Consider the following 20,862-nt stretch of genomic DNA (forward strand, 5'->3'; position numbering starts at 1 on the left):
CGGAAGTGACTAGCCCTCCAAAGAACTGTGCAAGCCTACCCACCCAGACACATCTCCAGCACTCTTTTCCAGCATCTTGACCATCTGGAAGGATCAACTTTCTTCTAATTTCCAAGGCGTCATTGCTTAGCTGCCTGCAACCAATTCTTACTTGCCACAGTCAACTGGGAAAGTGGCTCATTACATTTGTGGACTAAGTCAAGGAAGAAAACCAGATGACCAGCCCTTCACGTCATCTACCAACCTGGAATGTTGTCCTGTAGGGAGTAAATGACTTCCCCCAAGGGATACAATCCAGGCCACTTTCAGGGTGATTCATTCCAACAGGAGAATCAAGGGCATGCTTACCTCTCTAATGAATCTGTCTGGATCAGGTCTGGTGAGACTGCATCAGTTATAAGCAAAACCTGTACTACTTCTAAAGCATTTCAGGAAGCAAACTACTTATTACATTGGACATATATGAGAGAATCTCCCAATGTGGGGGGGGGGGAACCATGGTTTAGCAGAATGTCTGCTTTGCATACCGAGAGTCCCAAATCAACCCCTCCATCTCTAGTTAGAAGGATCAAGTAGAAGGTCAGATCGAAATTGCTCTCCCCCAGGAGTGCAATTAATCCCACTACTGAAAAGAAGACAGGCGAGACAGCATTTCCCTTCTTTACCTCATGGGCTAATTGTACTCTGGGGGTGGGGGTGGCTTCGATTGGGGAAACAAGTGTCCAGGAATAGAGGTAAATTTCACTTGTCCAACATCATAGCCTCATCACCTAAGGTGGAGAGATACCTGCTTTTTAGGGCAACCCCCTTTCTTTGCGAGATTGAATCATGTAATATGTAGTTTGCCCCATAGAGAAAACATTGGGAACCACATCACACCACACCACAGCGCTCTCTGTTAACATACCTATTAAAGGAACAGAATCTGAAGTGGCAGGCATGATTTCCGCTACAAGCAGCATGAAAACCGTCAGAGACAGGAGGACTGTAATACCTGCAAAAGAATTGGAAAGGAGACAAAGGGTGAAGCTGGAACCAAACTCTGGAATAAGTACATAAGAACATAAGAGAAGCCATGCTGGACCAGGCTAACGGCCATCCAGTCCAACACTCTGTGTCATACAGTGGCCAAAAAAGAAAAGAAAAGAAAAAATCCAGGTGCCATCCATTTTAATGCCTTCCATTTTAAACATGGTTTTCTAAACATGGTTCACAACACAGCTTTTTTGGTAGCAGGAACTTCTTTGCATATTGGGCCACACACCCCTGATGTAGCCAATCCTCCAAGAGCTTACAGTAGGCCCTGTAAGAAGAGCTCTGTAAGCTCTTGGAGGATTAGCTACATAAGAGGGGTGTGGCCTAATATGCAAATGAGTTCCTGCTACAAAAAAAGGCCCTGGTCCACAATGAAATGTTTTAGAGTCATCTTAGTCATTCTGGGAAGAACCAGAATGGAACATTGTTTTCAACAGTAGCTGAGCAGCAGCAAGGCCCTCTCCACCAATTTGGCCAGGGCTGACACTTGTTTGTTTCCCCAAAAAACTCACTCCTAGAATGGACATTCTGTCTGGTCAGTGTCAATATATCTAATTCTCAACACTGTTCTAGAATGCAGCTTAAAAACTCCACATAATGGGGCCCAGTACAGATTGGGAGGATTTTCCTGCAAACCAAAGAAAAGACTTTGGTTTGCAAAAAATACCAGAACTTAAAAACAGTTGGGATGGGGAGGGGGATAAAACTGTGCCCAAATGGAGGACACAATCTGAGAGCTTGTGAAAGCTCATGATGTCACAGTTAGCACAAGGGGTTGCCCAACAGTTGCGTCAATACAGCCTGGGCCTATTCAACTCTAGCATGACTGTCACTTCAGAAAAAGGAGCAGCAGCAGTGAGGAGAAAGAAAGCGGTGATGACAAAGGTAAACAGGGAGACAGAGCTGAGCACAAAAAGACTGAAAACCCAATGATGGGGTAGAAGAAAGGCTAGAAAATGAGTATGTGAACAACCCATTGGGGAAAAAAGGGCTGGGAAGAAGGGCAGTGTGGGGTATGGGATTTCTTTCCCTCAGCAGTTTTTAGGCCCCCAGCTGGCAAGCAACTATTAGGTAACAGTACACAAAAGATGACGGTTTATTGGCCTCTTTTCTCTTCATCTGTTTTGTCTCATTACTGTTAGATAATAAGCCATTGCTTTGAATTGTAAACTGACTTGAGTTTTGGCAGAAAAGCTGAATGTAAAAGCAGTAAATAAATAAATGCCAACAGACTTCAGGAAACAAAAGGATTATGATTGTTATATATTGCTGGCATAGGAAGGTGGCTTATTTTGTACAGCTCTTCCCACACAGTTTATGGTTTCTGAAATCACTCCAACTATGTGGTAAACCCAAAATATAAAGAACCTATCGCTTAGATTTTTACCCATCTACTGAAAAGCTCAGAGTGACCTACTTGGTTCCCCCCGCTTCATTTTATCTTTATAACAACCCTGTGAGGTAGGTTAGTTTAAGAGGAAATTAATAGCCTATCAAATAAGTTTCACAGTGTGTGGGAATTTGAACCTGGCTCTCCTAACTCCTGCACCATGTTTGCTTCCAAACAGCATCATAAAAGGTCTTGAGGAGGTAAACTGGAGTGGTTCTAACTATCATCTACTCAGTGCCTTTAGGCAGCTCCAGTGGGCATCCCTGGAGGGCAAGGCTGGCTCTAGACCAGGGGTGCCAAACACATTTGTTATGAGGGCCGGATCTGACATAAATGAGACCTTGAGGGGCCGGGCCATGTCGGGTTGGGCTGAGCCATGTTGGGCCAGGCCATGTGTTTACTTATTTAAGATTAGGTAGCAGAGATAACACAAACACAAATATATTTTTTAAAAAACTTAAAACATGCTTAAAACGTTAGCACTCATTGGTCTTAGGGATGCTTTCTTTGTATTTTTCCCATGGGATCCAGGGAACGGGGCAAAGGAAGTTCTAGCTCTTTCCTTCCTTCCTCAGGGGACTGGGGTGGGGGGGGGAGCCTCAGCCAATGGAGAAAAGAGAGGTTTTCCTCTGTAGCTCCTGAGCAATTGAGCAAGCCTTGCAAAGCAAGCTGTTATGCAGAAGGAAGCAAAAAAGAAGGAGAAGGAAGCAGATGACAGCCAGTTGCTTGGGGGCCTGATAAGAGCCCTCTGGGGGCCTGATTTGGCCCCTGAAGTGCATGTTTGACACCCCTGCTCTAGACTGTCTGGCACCCAGTTAACTTCTGGCATTCCCCTCCCCACACTGATAATGTTACTGAGTCACATGGGCGCTGAATTGGCCAGCACACTAGGCAATCGGCTAGTTTGCCTAGTAGCAGGGCTGGCCCTGCTGGAGAGCAGTGCCACAGAGTACAGGCCCACCATCTTGGACAGGAGGCAAAGTGAAATGCAGACTGCAAGATTTACATATGGAAGCCCATCCCTACTTGGATTGAAAACCACTCTGTCGAACCACATTTTGAAGCTGCCTTGGAAACCTAAAGGATAGAAAGCTGGATGTAAGTATTTGAAATCATGCTTTCTCTTTTGTAGTCCCCACCTAATGGAATGACCTTCCTTTTAATAGGACAGCCAGTTTTTGACTGAAACATCAATATATTTTGTGACTAGATCGAAATAGCACCTGAATCATTGTTTTATTATATGTTTTATATATTTTATCTACATTGTGTTTTATTTTTATGCTTGGCTTATATGAATACTGGTTTTTATGACCTTGAATGTGAGCCACCCTGAGCCAGCTTCAGTGGGGAGGGCGGGATATACATCAAATAAATAAGACCTCCCTGACAAGGTCAGGAAGACTGCCACTCTCCTGGCTTTCTGCAAACTATGCACAATGGAACTTATTTGAGGGGGCTTTTGTACAGGTAACAAGAACTGTTCTGTACGGAAATGGTCAGGAAGTTGCATTGGTAAAGGGATAAGGACTGTGGCCTGACTGTAGTGTATTGCTTATCTATTACTGTAAGTGTGCCCCAGCCCCCCAGACTAGGTAGTTTCTATGCCACTTAACGTATTGTGTTTACAAGCTCATGCTTTGTTTCAGCTCCGATGGAGATTTGTGTTTGCTTTCAGATTTCTGTAGTCCAAACCTTATTGCACTGTTCACTGGATGTCTCAACCTGTTGATTGTAGACTTACTCTATGTCATCTGAGCCCAGTGTCACCTTTAAGGCCAACGAAGTTTAATTCAAAGTATGAGCTTTCGTGCGCATGCACACTTATACAATGAAATGGAAGTTACCGGGAATCCTGTTTGGTCCTTGCATTAGTTGAATATTTTTCATAATGCTGCATGCTAATTTTCTGCCCGTATGTACAGATTTGTAATTTCCATTTTATTGTGTTTGAAGAAGTGTGTGTGCGCACAAAACCCTGAATTAAACTTTGTTGGTCTTAAAGGTGCCACTGGACTCAAGCTCTGTTCTGCTGCTTCAGACCAACACAGCTGCCCACCTGATACTACGTAATCTGCTTTGGGTCTCTCCGTGAAAATGGCAGACTATAAATAATGAATCGAATACTAATGCTGGCAATAACATCAAATTCTGGACTGCATCACATCATATGTAAAAGAAGCCACGTGTTGTATTTTTAATGCTTCCATGCTTAATCCCTGTATGTAAAGTAGCATATCGGAAAGATGGCTATGCTAAACCTTTCTCTCTAGTTTGCTTCTTTAGCAGATTCGGGGTGGTTTCGTTTTTGCATAAGCGAGACGAAGATTCAAAATCCGGAACACCAACTGCAGTCTGAAGTGGTGTGATCCAGAATTTTATAATTTCACAGTGAAATCCTAAACGGAGGTACATATTATAAACCCAGTGATTTCAAGGAGAATGGAGTAGCAGCAATTCAGGATTGTGCTGTCAACCACCGTGCTTCTATGATGCATAAATAGAATCTGAGTCCTCGGCTCTTACCCAAAGATATTTTTTCCCCAGAATCAGCTGGCAGTAAGAAGACAAGCAGTGCTAAGCCCGAGATCAAGACACAGGGAATGAGTAAATTCAAGCCATAGTAGAGGGTGCGCCGGCGCATGGTCACTGTGTAAGTCACATCGGGATACGGCTCTTTGCAGCACTCATAGTACAACTCATTCCTTTCTCCTGGGACACCTGCAAAGAAGACAATTGACAACATGCAAAAGAGAGAGAGATGGGGCAGGGTTAGGTGAGCTTCAGTCTGAGAAGTGCTGAGTGAGTGGCTACAACATCTTTTCACTTGTTTTTTTCTCTACTTCCTTCAAGGAGGCAGTCCAAAAAACCTGGGTTAGCCTGAGCCCATCAGGGCTTGGGAGCTAAACTGGGTTGGCCATAGTCATTACTTGGATGGGAGACCATCAGTGAAGACTGGAGTTGTTATGTAGAAGACAGCAGCAAATTTCCTTTGCTCCATCTGGAACATCCTGTGGCTGGAGTCGCCATGAGCTGGTCTGCCTTAGACGAGAGTGACTGATCCAAAGGCACAAAATGAGATTCATGGCTGAATGGGGGATTTCAACTTAGGTCTCCCAGGACTTATTCCGTTATGCTAACCATTACATCATTCTTTAACTGCTGAGCTTGGGGGTATAGTGGTGTGTAGCCAACAAAACATCAGTGGAGTCCATCTTCAGTGAAGCAATGTTGTTCCATCATGGCAAGGATCACTGCACAACCAGAAGCACTGGACATGACATAACTGTAGTGCGATTGTGAGGGTTTACCATTTCCTGCTTCAAAATATTATTCTTTAATTGCATACAGACCAAGTGCTAGCACTTATGCCTTGTACAAGCAGAAATATATCTTTGGATACAATGGGGTTATTTTTATACAGCAGCCTACTACAATTTTTTTTTTTAAAAAAAATCTGCTAATGTAACAGCTTTTATTACGAGCAGAAGTGGACCACAGGAAATATGCCAGTATCTTTATCTAAAGGAGCCAGTCTTTTTTCCCTCTATAAAGGGCTAGTAACAGTGCAAGGGAAGACAATTTTGCTTAGCAATGCAAAGCCAATCCCCCTCTCTCTTTCCATTGCAGCCACAATCCAAACCAGAGTCATGCCTGCTTGCCAATTTGTCATTTTCCAGACAAATGAAAAGGAGTGATCTTTGCCAAAACCATCTTGGTTTTTTAATAGATACACAGATAAAATTTTTGTAGGACACCTTCCCTTTGTCACAGTGTAATGAAAGGAAAAGCAGTAAAAACTTCTGAGGCGGAGTCATGATCTCTCTCAACTTGTAGGGCAAGACTAGCCACTGTCTCGCTGCCACCCCCTCCGATAAAACAGCCCCTCTCTCCCTGGTGGGTCACCCGAGGTTGACTCCACAGGGGTGCATTACTGTAGCATGCCAAGTAGGCAAGGCACGTGGGTACAGACTTGTGCAGACTCTCTCTAATTAAACAATTTTATTTCATCAAGGCATAAATGAAGGGTATCTAGGTTCACTAAACAAAATAAACAAAAAGCAAGTTACTTACAATCTCATGGTATATTTGGCTTTTGTTGGCAGCTTGATTTCCCCCATTCTTGGTGCATCTGCCCCTGTCTTTAGCATCATTCCCCTCTGTCATTCTTCATGGCAAACGCATGAGAGACAGCTCCCCTAATGCACTCCAAACAGACAAATCCAGGCAAAGGAACAGCTCCCCTTTTCAATCGCCTTCCAGGGCCCTTAGCCAGTCTGGGTTTCAGGTCCCAAGACTCAAGTCCTCCAGACCTGGCCTTCCAATCAAAAGGTGTTAATGTATCAAAGGATTAGCATGTTTCCCTGTCAGTGGAGAAAGGATGCACTCTATCTGGAGGAAAGCACTTTCCCCACATCTCCAATTCACAGAGGCACCAGTGTCCCCTTCCATTACTATAACTGCCACAGCATCTTCTGCCCCCAGCCTCTCATCCATCACAGGCAGCTACATACATTAAGAAAAAGTTATATGAGTTGCTCAGTTTGTATAATTTATATTGGGTTGGATCCTGACATAATGGATTTCTGTCAGCAAAGTGGGACTTTGTTGGGGTATAATGCCGCATAGAGTCCACCTTCCAAAGTGGGCATTTTCTCTAGGTGAGCTGATCTCTGTCACCTGGAGATTTATAATCCCAGGAGATCTCCAGTCACTACATGGAAGTTGGCAACCTCAGTAGAGAGGGCCACTTTTTTGAGAGCCAGTGTGGCGTAATGGTTAAGAACGGCAGACTCTAATCCACAGAGCCAGGTTTGATTCCACACTCCTCTGCATGTCTGCTGGATGACCTTGGGCCAGTCAAATAAGAACATAAGAGAAGCCAGGTTAGATCAAGCCATGAACCATCCAGTTCAACACAGTAGCCAAAAACCCCAGTTGCTATCAGAAAGCCCACCAATGGAGCCAGGACACTAGAAGCCCTCTCATTGTTTCCCCACCCCCTCTAAGTACCAAGAATACAGAGCATTACCTGCCCCAGTTAGAGAGTTCCATCTAAACTTTGTGGATAATAGCTACTGATGGACCTTTGCTCACAGTTCCCTCAGAACTCTCTCAGCCCCACCTCCCTCACAAGGTGCCTGTTGTGATGAAAGGAAGGGAAGGTGATTGTAAGCCATTTTGAGACTCCCTGCGGTAAAGAAAAGCAGGCCATAAAAACCTACTCTTCTTCATAAGAGGAACACCAGACTGCAACTACAAAACATGCAAAGTTGGGAGAAAGCTCAGCACTTTTGTCTGATGGGCAAGTCTCTGTCTGTAAGGAGCCCTTACCTGAAAGGAGCATTCAGCCTGAGAGGGGCTGTGGCTCAGTGGCAAATCACATATTATTGCATGCAAAGGGTTTCAGGTTCATTTCCCAGCAACACCAGTTAAAAGGATCAGGTAATAAAGTGATGTCAGAGACAGGCTGGATGCCCTGGAGAGCCACTGCCAGTCAGAGCAGGCAACACTGACCTTGATGGACCAAGGGTCTCATTCACACACAATCAATATAAAGTCAGCTTCGTGTTTTCTAGCTCCATTTTATCTTAGCGTTCTATCACCTCACTCTATGGCAAATGTGCATCAGGCTGTTTTAATTTTCCAGAGCTAAGTAAGCCCAGTTCTTCCTTAGGCACCCTGCGATACACTCTGGGAGCAGTCGTAAGTTTAATATTTGATTTGATTTATTTGACTTATATCCCTCCCTTCCCTGCAAGGTGGGCTCAGGGCCGGTCACAACATTTCAGTCACCAATATAATAACAAGATATTAAGGGTAAGTGGAAACACATGGCTTAAACAAAACAGCATTAAAATTGAAAATCAAGTTTCAAAACTGAATTTCAGTCCAATCAAGTCAATGGCACTCGTCAAGCAGATTCAGGGTGCCTCCTGCAGAGATGTACTGTTGGTCTGTAAGCAGGGCAAATCGGAACGAGCGCTGTGAGCGCTGCAGCGGTGCGAGCAGGGGAGGCCAAGATGGTTGGACAAGCAAAGCCTGGCGGAACAGCTCCATTTTACAGGCCCTGCGGAATTCTAATAAATCTCACAGGACCTTGATTTCAACTGGGAGCATGTTCCACCAGGATGGAAAAGGCCAAGGCCCTGGTCAAGGATAAGCAGACATCTTTTGGGCCAGGGACTGCCAGGAGATGTTGTTCTGCAGAGCAATAAGCTCTCCGGAGCATATACAGGGAGAGATGGTCCAGTAGGTATGTCGGTCCCTGGCCACATAACAGGGCTTTGAAGGTCAGTACTATGGCCTTGAACCGGATCCAGTACTCAGTTGGCTGCCAGTGCAATTGGTGTAACACTGGCTGAATGTGCATTCCACAGATGTTGCTGTCAGCAGTTGTGCTGCTGCATTTTGCACTAGCTTTAGTTTCCAAGACAGGGTCAAGGGCAGTCCCACGTACAGTCTGAATTAGCATTACATAACACCAGGGAAGGGTTTGTAGCAGGAACTCCTTTGCATATTAGGCGACACCCCCTTGATGTAGCCAATCCTCCTGGAGCTTACAGTAGGCCCTGTACTAACAGCCCTGTGAGCTCTTGGAGGATTGGCTACATCAGGGGGGTATAGCCTAATATGCAAAGGAGTTCCTGTTACAAAAAAAGCCCTGCATAACACATTTGTAAAAACTTTCTCTACTAATCATTTCCATTGCCATTCCAAATAATAGTTGTTAAAAGTAAATGATCCCACTGCCATAAACATACCCACTAGTTTAAATTTACAATATTAAGGTAAGTGAAAAGTCACAAAAACAACTGTATCTCTCTGCTCTAGATTATTATTAATACTAAACAAAATTGTATCAAAATGAATCCTAACCAGTCCCTTCCTTTCCCTGTTTACAGTAGCTTGGCTCAGGTGTAGAGAGAAATCACTGCTTATTACCACATGGATGAGCCTGAGAAAATCTGCACACTTCTACACTTCCTCTTCCTTGCTCCCTGACCAGATAATTAGACAGTACAATGTTTACAGCAAACATAATGTAAGCCAGTGGGGAACTAGGATCCGGGAGATCTGGCTTCAAAGCCCTACTCTGCCATGGAAGTTTGCTGAATAACCTTTGGCCAGTCACACACTCAGAGCCTAATCTAACTCACAGGGCAGTTGTGAGCATACAATGGAGAAGAGAAGAATGATGTAAATCACTTTGAGTCCTCAGTGGGGAGAAAGGTGAAGTATAAATAAAGCAAATAAATATGAAGTAGAAATTATTTTGGATTGTCTGTTTAACTTTATAACAACATTTAACTTTTCAGTCAACATGCACAAGCTTCACAATAAATATACACAAAATAAGCCAGTTTGGTGTAGTGGGTAAGTGCGCAGACTCATCTGGGAGTAATGGGTTTGATTCCCCACTCCTCCACTCGCAGCTGCTGGAATGGCCTTGGGTCAGCCATAGCTCTCACAGAGCTGTCCATGAAAGGGCAACTTCTGGGACAGCTCTCTCAGCACCACAAACTTCACAGGGTGTCTGTTGTGGGGGAGGAAGATAAAGGAGGTTGTAAGCCACTCTGAGATTCTGAGATTTAGAGCATAGGATGGGGTATAAATCCATTATATTCTTCTTTTTCAATCCTGAACCCATCTTTATTTTTTTCCCTACCCTGCTCGAGGCCAGAAAATATGTGGGTGGATCCAACTACACTTCTCCAAAGACCTGATGGTGCATATATCTTTTGAAAAGAGGGCAGCAATTTCTGGTGTTTCTTGCCCTCCCACTGGAGACCCCACCTCAACTTCTAACTGAGGGTCTCCTGACCCTCCAAGAAAAAAAAGTCTCAGGGGGCTCAATGGACTCCAGTGGGAGGGAGAAGCAGGAAAGTTCCATTCAACAAAGTCTATGGATGATTAGAGACACTCCTGTCTCCTTGAAAAGCTCAGCACATACCATATTTGTTTCTCTAATGAAAACCAGTACCTGAAAGAGCCTGAGATATTCAGAAAATGGAAGACTTGCATGAACTAAAACTCCTTGACTCTTTTCTTGAGTGAGTCTTTGCCTCAATTGTATGCATGTTGTGGGGGGGGGGGTGGTTGGGGGGGGTTACAAGTGATTTTTTGGTTTTTAATCAATGTTTTTGTTTTTATTGGGGGGTTTTCCAAAAACATTTTCATTGTCCTACTTTTAATGTTGTCAGAGTTTCTAACCTACATTTGGAGGGAAGGAAGTTAACAGCTGCAGTTTTACCCATTTTATCATTCTATTTTTAAGATAACAATTAATGAAATAATTGTTTAATTGATGTTAATATTTTAATTTCTTGGTAGGCCCCCTAAGTGGTTCTGCAAGTAGAAGAGTGGGATACAAATCTTACGAATCAGTAAATATGCAAATTCAAACTTTCATTAGGGATGCTGCTGAATTCCCCATCTGGGCTGGTTTGACAAATTACTTTTGTTTCCCTGTTGTGCAAATTGTGCAGGCATTCTACTTTCCACTTTGAGACAGTAATCTCCTGGTGGTCTGGCTCTCCTACCTTACCCATCCCCTTTGCCATGGTTGATGGGAGAAACAGTGGGAAATGGAGAGGATGTTGAGTGGCATGGCAACACATCTGGGTGAAAACCTAGATGTGATGTCATGTCATCAGCTGATGCTCTGGGAGCTCCATGGTAATAACCAAGAGCTTCCGCAGTGTGGGGTGATACTCTGACATCATGTCTAGGTTTTCACCCAGGTGTGATATTGGCAGGATGCCACCATCCTCAAAGCCCCTGGGATGCCAGGTGGAAGCCTGGAACCCCTAAAACTGTGTCTTTTTATTTCCATGCCATTTGATGTGTGGAATCCTACCAGAAGAAGAAGAAGAAGAAATTGGATTTATATCCCACCCTTCACTCTGAATCTCAGAACGGCCTACAATCTCCTTTAGAACCAGTTTGGTGTAGTGGTTAAGTGTGCGGACTCTTATCTAGGAGAACCAGATTTGATTCCCCACTCCTCCACTTACAGCTGCTGGAATGGCCCTGGGTTAGCCATAGCTATCGCCAGAGGTCATTTTATGGAAAAATAGGTGATGGAGCTCATCTAGGGATTGTTATGCAGCTGTACCTACTATTCAATGGACAAAGAGGTGAAACTCTCAGGAGGAGGAGGTGGAACTCTCAGAAAGGTTCAGGAGCTGTGCTCCTGTGAGCTCCCACTGAATCTGAGGCCTGGCTATCGCAGTAGTTGTCCTTGAAAGGGCAACTGCTGTGAGAACCCTCTCAGTCCCATTGACCTCACAGGGTGTCTGCTGTGGGGGGAGAAGATACAGGAGATTGTAAGCCACTCTGCCTCTCTGATTCAGAGAGAAGGGTGGGGTATAAATCTGCAGTCTTCTTCTTTACCTTCCTTCCTCACAACAGACACCCTGTGAGGTAGGTAAGGCTGAGAGAGCTCTCACAGAAGTTGCCCTTTCAAGGACAGCTCTATGAGAGCTATGGCAGACCCAAGACCATTCCAGCAGGTGCAAGTGGAGGAGTGGGAAATCAAACTTGGTTCTCCCAGATAAGAGTCTGTGCACTTAACCACTACACCAAACTGGCTCCTTGTCTGAGTGCAAGCGTCCTTGTTTGAGTGCAAAACATTAGTTATACTGGGGGTAATGGAGGCTTCAGCGGAAAAAAGCCATGTGGGGCAGAGGCTCTTATAGCAAAGAGGGGAACTGCATAAGAATGAGCAGAAAAGTGGGTAGGATCTAACCCACTGTTCTCTTCTTTTAATTTCCCCCATAAAATGTATGCATTTTTTAACATTAGTCATGTATCAATAAATCAGACTTAAATGATGTTTGCACAAATTGCATATAAATGCATATAAATTGTCTTAAAGAGACAAATTATTAATGCCAGCAACAAGGGCAGACTGAAATGGCTCCTACCGGCGATATATAGAAACACAAATAAATGGAAAAGGGCATATTCATCCATCTCTGACGTTCATCAGTTTACATCAGTTCCTTGACTCTCAACTATATTCTCATATTGTACAAGGGGGGGAGTGATGGGGCTCAGAAAATGGAGACTTGCCTAACGGCCATTTTGAAAGTTCTCATTTGTTTCCCCCAGCTTCAGTCTTATTATAAGTTATCGAGCATCCAAGCGATTTGGAGAACTATGTTGCCCTTGAACTGCCCTTAATGGACTCCTCCCTACCTCATTCATTCTCAATAACTCCTCAGCACACAATAATTTCTAGTGCCTCAAGAAATAAGAAGAAAGCAAAGCTGTGGATATTTTATCAATCTCACGGGGCTCATGCTTTCTGGGCATTTTATTGTGTACACATACTAGAAAATCTATAGAAATCTATTATCCAGTCTGCAAATATCTGTCAAAGAACACTACAAAAAAATCGTAAACATTCCTAAAGGATTGTCTCCAGAATTCGCTATCCACTCCTCGTCTAGTAAATTTCATTAGAGCCCTGTAACATGGGGCTGTCTGTTCTTCAGGTACATCCATCAAGCACTATCAAAATTCTCCATCAAGTACAAACAACGATCAATAGTTATTATAATGTTCAGCAGTACTGCATGATGGGTTGCAGTTTTCTAGTGCATATAGCAAGGATGATCGGAAATAATTTATACTGTTTTGCTTTTAAGGGAAGCAAATGTTACTTCTGTTTTGGCAAGTTGGACACCATTTTTTCCTGAAGACTGCTGTTCATTTTCACTGAGTGTATGGGTTCTCCAACCAAGCCCTAAAAAGACAGAGGCTAGATGGCCATCTGACAGCAATGAAGATCCTGTGAATTTAGGGGGAGGTGTTTGTGAGTTTCTTGCATTGTGCAGGGGTTGGACTAGATGACCTGGAGGTCCCTTCCAACTCTATGATTCTAAGTGATCAATTCCCCACCAGATCTTCTTCGTGGTCTCTGTGCTTCACACTCATGGGATAGAGCGCCTGCGCCGATCCCCGAATCGGTACCTAAAAAGCCTGGGATTTTTTCACGCTCGGCACCAATGGGCATGTGCAGGCATCCCCGTGCGCATGCTCACCAGCGCCAGCGCAAGGATCCCGCCAGTTCCTTTCTGACTGCTGCGCTGAGAGGATTTCCTTTTGTGTCCCCGGTCGGTAAAGTAATCCTAGGATTGCCTTTCTTGTTGTATATAGCCCATTTGTTATTTTCCTAGTGTAGTTAGTTAGCTAGTTTTTAGATAGTTAGTGTTGCAAAAAAAAAATTGTTGGACTTGCCCTTCGGGGCCCAGTTTTCCCCCGTTTTTCCCCTCAGAGGCTTTCCTGGGTGGGTTTTCTCCTTGGATTCTATGGAAAGGTTTTTTAAGAGGTGTCGCTCCTATGGGAAGAAGATTGCCCCCCCCCACCCCCGACAGCCATTCCCTCTGTCTCCTTTGTTTGGGCGAGGGACATCGTGTGGATTCTTGCTCACACTGCCTGAGTTTCTCCAAATAAACTCACAAGAATCGAGCAGCGAGGCTTTCGGCTGCGTTGGTTGAGTCGGCACTTTGCCCTCAAAAGATGGCATTGGGCCCGTCGGTACTGATGGGAGAGGCCATGGCCCCGACGGTCACATTGGCCGATACATCGACGATCAGGACCGAGATGCCAGTCGAGTGCGGGCGTTCCACAAAACGACCTTCTGAAGGGTCAGTGGACACCCCAGGTAGGAAGCATCGGGATGACTCGGGGACCCGATCAGCCGCACTGAAGGTGAAATCTAAGGAGAAGCGGAAGAAGAGATCGTCCCACACTCCTTCCCCTTCTCATGATGCTTTGACATCGATGTCGACCACTCCACCGAGGAAGATCTTGGCATCCCCACATCGTAGCTCTTCGTTGTTGAGAGGCAATGCTTCACAGCAGTTGCGTCTATTGGCATCGGAGCAAGAGATCAACCTTATTCAGTGCTCCCATTCTTCGGGGTCGAGGCGTCACAGTGAAAGCGACTCTGTCTCGGAGGTGGAGGTGTCGGCACCGATGGAGCCGTTGGCACCGCTGGATCAGGCAAGAGGTCAGAGAAAGCTGGAACCGACCACTGTAGTTCATCGCTTCCCACTGCTTCCACCGTGGGAACAGTGCCAGTGGCCTCCCTATGCCTATCCATACCCGCCGTACCAGTGGTACCCCCCTCAGGAGTTTGCAGACTGGGACCAGCAATCTGAGGCATCCCATGTGTCGAGGCTTTCCTAGCATTCTAGGCGGCATCCCTCGGCATCGATGTCCGTCCCGCCCGAAAGGCGCGGCGAAAGGCGCGGTGGAGGAAGTCCAGCCTAGGTCGTCGGTGTCAATCCGGTCACCCATCAGAGACTCAATGCCAGTGCTCTTGGAACATATTTTGAGGAGAGAGTCTTCATCGTTGGACTCCGAGGTCAGTACCGACGATCCGGACAGGGCTTTGGAACCTTTGCCAGTATCTCATACCGCTGAGGATCTTCCCATTTCACCATCGGAGGATCTAAAGTTGTATGGGGACCTGGTGAAGAGGATGGCACTCTCCCTCTCTCTCCCGGTGACACAATTGCAACCCGTTGTAGACGATACCGTGTCTACATCATGCAGCAGGTTATGTCTACAGCGGTTGCCCTGCCTGTAACGAAGGTCATCTTACAGGCGGTGAAGGAGCCCTGACCGAAGCCTCCTTCTACACCTGTGTCATCAAGAAGGTTGGACCACATGTACCACGTCCAAGAGGCTGGTGCTGAATTTCTCTTCACGCATCCAAAGCCCAATTCGGTGGTCGTATCCTCCTTGTCAAAGGCCCGCAAGACGCACTCCTCTCCACCAGACAAGGAGGGAAAGAAGCTGGACAACGTTGGGAGGAAGTTTTACTCTGCTGGGGCACTGGAAGTAAAGGTATCTAACTATGCTGCGTGCATGGCTAGATACCAATACTCAGTGTGGGAACAACTTACCCCCCTCTTGTCTTTCCTGAGTGAGAAGAGGTCTGCTGCAAAGAAGTAGCAGAAGGAAGGCTTTGCTGTAGCCAAACAACAACTGGCTGCAGCAAAGCATATGGTGGATGTCTCAGCAAGAACCATCACTTCTGCTGTCTGCCTCCGCCACCACTCCTGGCTCAGGTCAGCGGTCCTCCAACAAGACACCAGGGCCTTCGTTGAAGATCTGCCCTTCGAGGGTGAAGGCCTCTTCAGCTCGACCACCGACAATGCACTCCAGGAAATGGATAAAAGCATAAAAACTTCCAGGAACCTGGGTGTCCCGGCGTCTTCCAGAGTTACAAAACCAAAACAGTGGAACAAACCTTGGTCAAAGAAACCATATCAAAAGTTCTCCCCGGAACAGCAGTACAGACCTCGCTCTGCCCAACCTGAGAGTAGGTCCCCATACAGGGGGAACAATAGAAACCGCTACGCTTCTGCATAGACCACCGGCAAGTCCAAGGGCGCTCACCCTCAAAAGCAGGGCCTTTGACTCTCTGGTAGCACACGTCATCGTCCCCATTTCTTCTTCGTCTATCCACCTCTGCCCATTCCTGTCGGCCTGGGAGTTCATCTCTACGGACAGATGGGCGCTTTCCATCATCGCAGAAGGCTACAAAATAGATTTTGCTCAGATTCCGAACTGATCTGTGGTATTCACCACACCCCCTTCCCCACCTCTGCTGGTGGAGGTGAGCAACCTCCTACAGAAACACCATAGAACGGGTCCCGGTGGAGGCCAGGACGGGAGGCTTCTACTCTCGTTACTTCCTGGTTCCCAAGCGGGACGGGGGTTTGAGACCAATCATGGGCCTTCGGAATCTGAACAAGTTTATTCTGTACCAGAAGTTCAGAATGTCCACTCTGCAAACAATTCTGCCCCTCATCAAGCAAGGGGACTGGATGGCAGCACTGGACCTCAAGGATGCATACTTTCACGTCAGCATCCATCCTGCGTTCAGACGTTTCCTTCGGTTTGCAGTAGGTTCTCAATACTTCCAGTTCAAGGCCCTTCTGTTCGGCCTGTCCACTGCACCTCGGGTGTTCATGAAGATGATGAGTGTTGTGGCTGCCCACCTCCAGCTTCAAGGGATAGTTGTCGTTCCATGCATTGACAATTGGCTCCTTGTGGCGGAGTCGAAGGAAAGTTTGTCAAACCCTATTGCCACCACTCTTCGTCTTCTTCACACCTTGGGTCTGCAGGTCAATTTGGAGAAATCACACCTTACTCCATCACGGACAGTTCAGTTCATAGAGGCTTTGCTGGATACGAACCTTCATCACGCTTTCCTGCCTCAGCAGAGAGCGATAGACATTATCAACCTTGTCGAACTTCTGCAGAGTCGAAAGTGGGGCATGGCGCAGCAGCTGCAGCGGATGCTGGGGCTGATGGCGGCGACTACAAGCGTGCTAATCTTTGCAAAGCTGAGGATGAGAGGCCTACAACGTTGGTTTCTTTGTCAGTTTCGACCGTTAAGGGACTCACCTCGAAAGAGGTTTGTAATTCTACCTGTGACACTTCAAACACTGCAGTGGTGGAAATCAAAGGACAACATTTGTCAGGGAGCTCCCTTCCACCTACCAGTACCAACAGTGACAATCACAACAGATGCGTCTTTATGGGGTTGGGGGGCCCACATGGACGCTCTGTGTGTGTGGGGCCCTTGGCCTTTGAAATTGGCTCACTGCCATATAAATTACCTGGAACTGCTGGCAGTTCATTTTGCTCTTCGATCCTTCCGCCCCATGGTGCCGGGGAAGGTTGTTGATCTGCTTACGGACAATACCACTGCCCTGTATTACATCAACCGAAAGGGAGGAACAGTTTCTCGATGGGTCTCTGCATTGGCACTGGAACTGTGGTCGGAGTGCCTGGACCACGACATCTTTGTGAAGGCTGCGCATCTCCCAGGGGTGCTCAACCTGCAAGCAGACTCCCTCAGCAGGGGTGCGGCTTCCCCACACGAGTGGGAGATACAGTGGCGCTTCCTTCAACCCGTGTTTCAGCTCTGGGGGTATCCTCAGGTGGACGTCTTTGCCACAACCGAGAACTGGAAGTGTCCTCTGTTCTGCTCCAGAGGGGGCTCAGATCCAGAGTCGTTGGGAGACGGTCTGCTGTTCCCGTGGGAAGGTCGATTCCTATATCTGTTCCCACCTCTGCCACTATTGACAAGGGTGGTCAACAAGATCGCAAGAGAGAGACCATGCTGCATCCTGGTGACTCCATGAAGGCCTCGGCAAAACTGGTTCCCGATATTGCTCAAACTGGCGAGGGGGGTCTTCCATCACAATGTGCCCCATCTGAAGCTGGCAGCGTGGCTCATAGACCCTGTGAGTTCTCCAGCAGAGTCCAACACGTTTTCCTGAATAGCAGGAAGCTGTCTACCCACGCTTCTTATGATAGGAAGTGGCGAAAGTTTTTCAGTTTTTAGTTGATCCTACAGTTTCACCCCAGAGGGTGGGACTGCCGGTTATTTTTGAGTTTTTGTTATCTCTGGTGGATGCTGGCCTTGTTTTTTCCTCCATTAAAGTTTATCTGGTGGCAATATCTGCATTCCATGAACCAGTGGAGGGGCATTCAGTTTTTGCACACCCTCATTCTAAGAGATTTTTGAAGGGTTTGCTTAGGCTTCATCCTCCTTCGAGATCAACCCCACAGTTGTGGGATTTGACTCTAGTGTTGGACAGGCTGACTTGGTGTCCTTTTGAGCCAATGGCCACATGCTCGTTACAGCTCCTATCTTGGAAGACTGATTTTTTTGGTAGCCATCACATCAGCACGCCGTGCAGGGGAGCTCACGGCTATGCGTTGTGACTACCCATATTTAGCTTTTCAGGAGTCTGGAGTGTCCTTAGCTCCTGATATTTCCTTTCTCCCCAAGGTGGTTTCTCAGTTCCACCTTAACTTAGAAGTTCGGTTGCCCACGTTTTATCCTACACCTTCCTCGGATGAGGAACGTAGGTTGCATGCTTTAGATGTTAAGCATTCCTTATTGTTTTATTTGAGTCACTCCAAGAGTTTTCATAAGGATCAGCATCTTTTTGTTTCTTATGCTGCTCCTAAGTTAGGTTCCAGAATCTTGTCTCAGCGGCTTTCAAAACGGCTCACTAAGACTATTAAACTGTGTTATTTGTTGGCTAAGAAGCCATTACCTGGGCCTATTCGCGGACACTCTACAAGAGCGATGGCAACATCGGTGGCATTCCTGAAAGGCATTTCCCTGATGGACGTTTGCAAGGCTGCCACCTGGTCCTCTCCGCATGCCCTTATGAAGCACTATGCACTGGACGTGCATACTCAACAGAGGACTCGTCTGGGAGCTGAGGTGCTGCAAGCTGTTTCTTCTGGTTGACCGTCTTCCCGCCTCCAGGTATGTCTTGCTTGCTAATCTCCCATGAGTGTGAAGCACAGAGACCACGAAGAAGATAGACAGGTTGCTTGCCTGTAACTGTGGATCTTCGAGTGGTCATCTGTGCATTCACACTACCCACCCTCCTTCCTCACTGCTGACAGTCTCCCTCCAGTAGGGGCTTCCAGCGGTCAGGAAGGAACAGGTGGGATCCTCGCGCTGGCGCCGGCGAGCATGCTCACGGGGACACCTGCGCATGCCCGTTGGTGCCGAGCGCGAAAAAATCCTGGGCTTTTTAGGTACTGATTCGGGGATTGGCACAGGCGCTCTATCCCATAAGTGTGAATGCACAGATGACCACCCGAAGATCCACAGTTACAGGCAAGCAACCTGCCTTTACTGCACATTTTCATTTTGACCCACGGCTCCCTCAATTTTCCTGTGTCTTCCTGATCACTAAAAAAATAAGATCAGAAAGATGTGGGGAGAATTGGAGGGAGCAGTGGGCCAAAATGCAGCTATGCAGCAACTGGTGGGGAATCGATCAGTTGATCAGGGGAAAGCAGAAGCCCAGTGGTGGAGCAACTGCTACTGTGGAATCTGTGCAAGTCTGGAGAAGTTCACACACCTTGGGTAAAATTTGTCAGCAGGTCCTGTTAAGCTGGCAAATCTTGGGATACTGTGTCTCTTTGGTTATACAGCATCTCCTCTCATGACTTAAAGCAACAAAGACTGAAAGAAGCTGAGGTCTTGACAAAAAGAGATTTTGATGTGAAGTTTTTTAAAACAAAAAAAACCCCTGATGTTCTGACCTATATTAATTCAGTTGCTCTATATAGGGGAACCTGCTCAGCACAATTCTTCACACCCTGGTGTGCTATGGCTGCCAACAGGAATATGGAGGACTCCAAAGTTAATTGATATGAATTAAACAATTTATTGAAGCACTGTGACTTGCAATATAAAAACACAATGAATGAAAAGCATGATATATGGATACATGGTAGAAGACAAGGACGTGAGAACACAAAAAAGGATATAATATAGCTAAAGCAAATAATATGGGGTAGAAGAACTGAAAACAAATTAACACATAATGCATGGGTGTGGTCAGGGGTTTTTTTGTAGCAGGAATTCCTTTGCATATTAGGCTACACATCTCTGATGTAGCCAATCTTCCAAAAGCTTACAGTAGGCCCTGTACTAAGAGCCCTGTAAGCTCTTGGAGGATTGGCTATATCAGGGGGAGGGTTGCAGCCTAATATGCAAAGGAGTTACAAAAAAAGCCTTGGGTGTGGTGGTGGAAAGTGCCATTAAGTCACAACTGGTTTTCAAGGCAAGAGGCATTCATAGGTGATTTGCCAATGCCTGCTTCCATGCAGAGCCGGATTAACAATTAGGCCAAGTAAGCACTGGCCTATAGGCCCCCACGCCTTTAGGGGCCCCGGGCCAGCTTCCCCGCCCCCCGGCCCCGGTTTCCCTCTGCTTACAGCCCTCCCAGCCTGCATGTGCAGCCAGCAACTGAGCTGCTCTTTGCCCAACTTGCCTAGTGCGGCTGAGCCTCTCTTTGCCTCTCTCCCACAGCTTTGTCAAAAGGGCTTTTAAGAAGGCATCTGCAGGCTGCAGCAGGGGCCATGGGCAATGGGGCAGGTGCTCAGAATCTAAAGTAATTTGCGAGGGGGCCCCCAAGATTTTGACTGCCTAGGAGCCTTCACAGGGTTTAATCTGGCACTGCTTCCACGTCATGACCCTGGTATTCCTTTGAGGTCTCTCATCCAAATACTTGTGACAGCCAACCCCGCTTAGCTTCTGAGATGTAATGAGATTGGGATAACCTGGCTTAGCTACATCATGAGTACCAAGGCTTTAAATGTTAATAGAGTGACGAGATGATGTATTGCAAAGACACTCATAAAAGACTGCAAAATAATCCAAGCCACTTGAAAATAACAGGAAAACCATGATGCATAAAAACTAAAGTCCTTCTGTGTTACAGCTAACTTACTTGCCCAAAATTCTACTGCTTATTTCTCATTAAAGCTAAATCACTGCCAAGCAAAAGTAGTTGTATTGCTTACCTATCAGAAGCTCAAGTACCCAGAAAATTGGGACCATAGGAAGAGGGAACCCATGCGGGGTT

The 20,862-nt window shown here is 46.3% G+C and overlaps 1 protein-coding gene across 2 annotated transcripts in view; it reads right to left on the reverse strand.

Annotated features, from left to right (window-relative positions):
- The window catches only part of LOC132570458 (neuronal acetylcholine receptor subunit alpha-7-like), a 154,395-nt gene that overhangs the window by 35,245 nt on the left and 98,288 nt on the right, over positions 1–20,862 (reverse strand). For both annotated transcript variants that reach the window (XM_060237064.1, XM_060237065.1), the window contains 2 exons: positions 4,952–5,146; positions 908–994 (listed from right to left, as the gene is read on the reverse strand). In XM_060237064.1, coding sequence (XP_060093047.1) covers positions 908–994; positions 4,952–5,146 — 282 coding nt within the window. The remainder of the gene's footprint in view (positions 1–907; positions 995–4,951; positions 5,147–20,862) is intronic.

This window comes from Heteronotia binoei, chromosome 4 (assembly GCF_032191835.1).
Source record: "Heteronotia binoei isolate CCM8104 ecotype False Entrance Well chromosome 4, APGP_CSIRO_Hbin_v1, whole genome shotgun sequence".
Taxonomy (NCBI): Eukaryota; Metazoa; Chordata; class Lepidosauria; order Squamata; family Gekkonidae; genus Heteronotia; species Heteronotia binoei.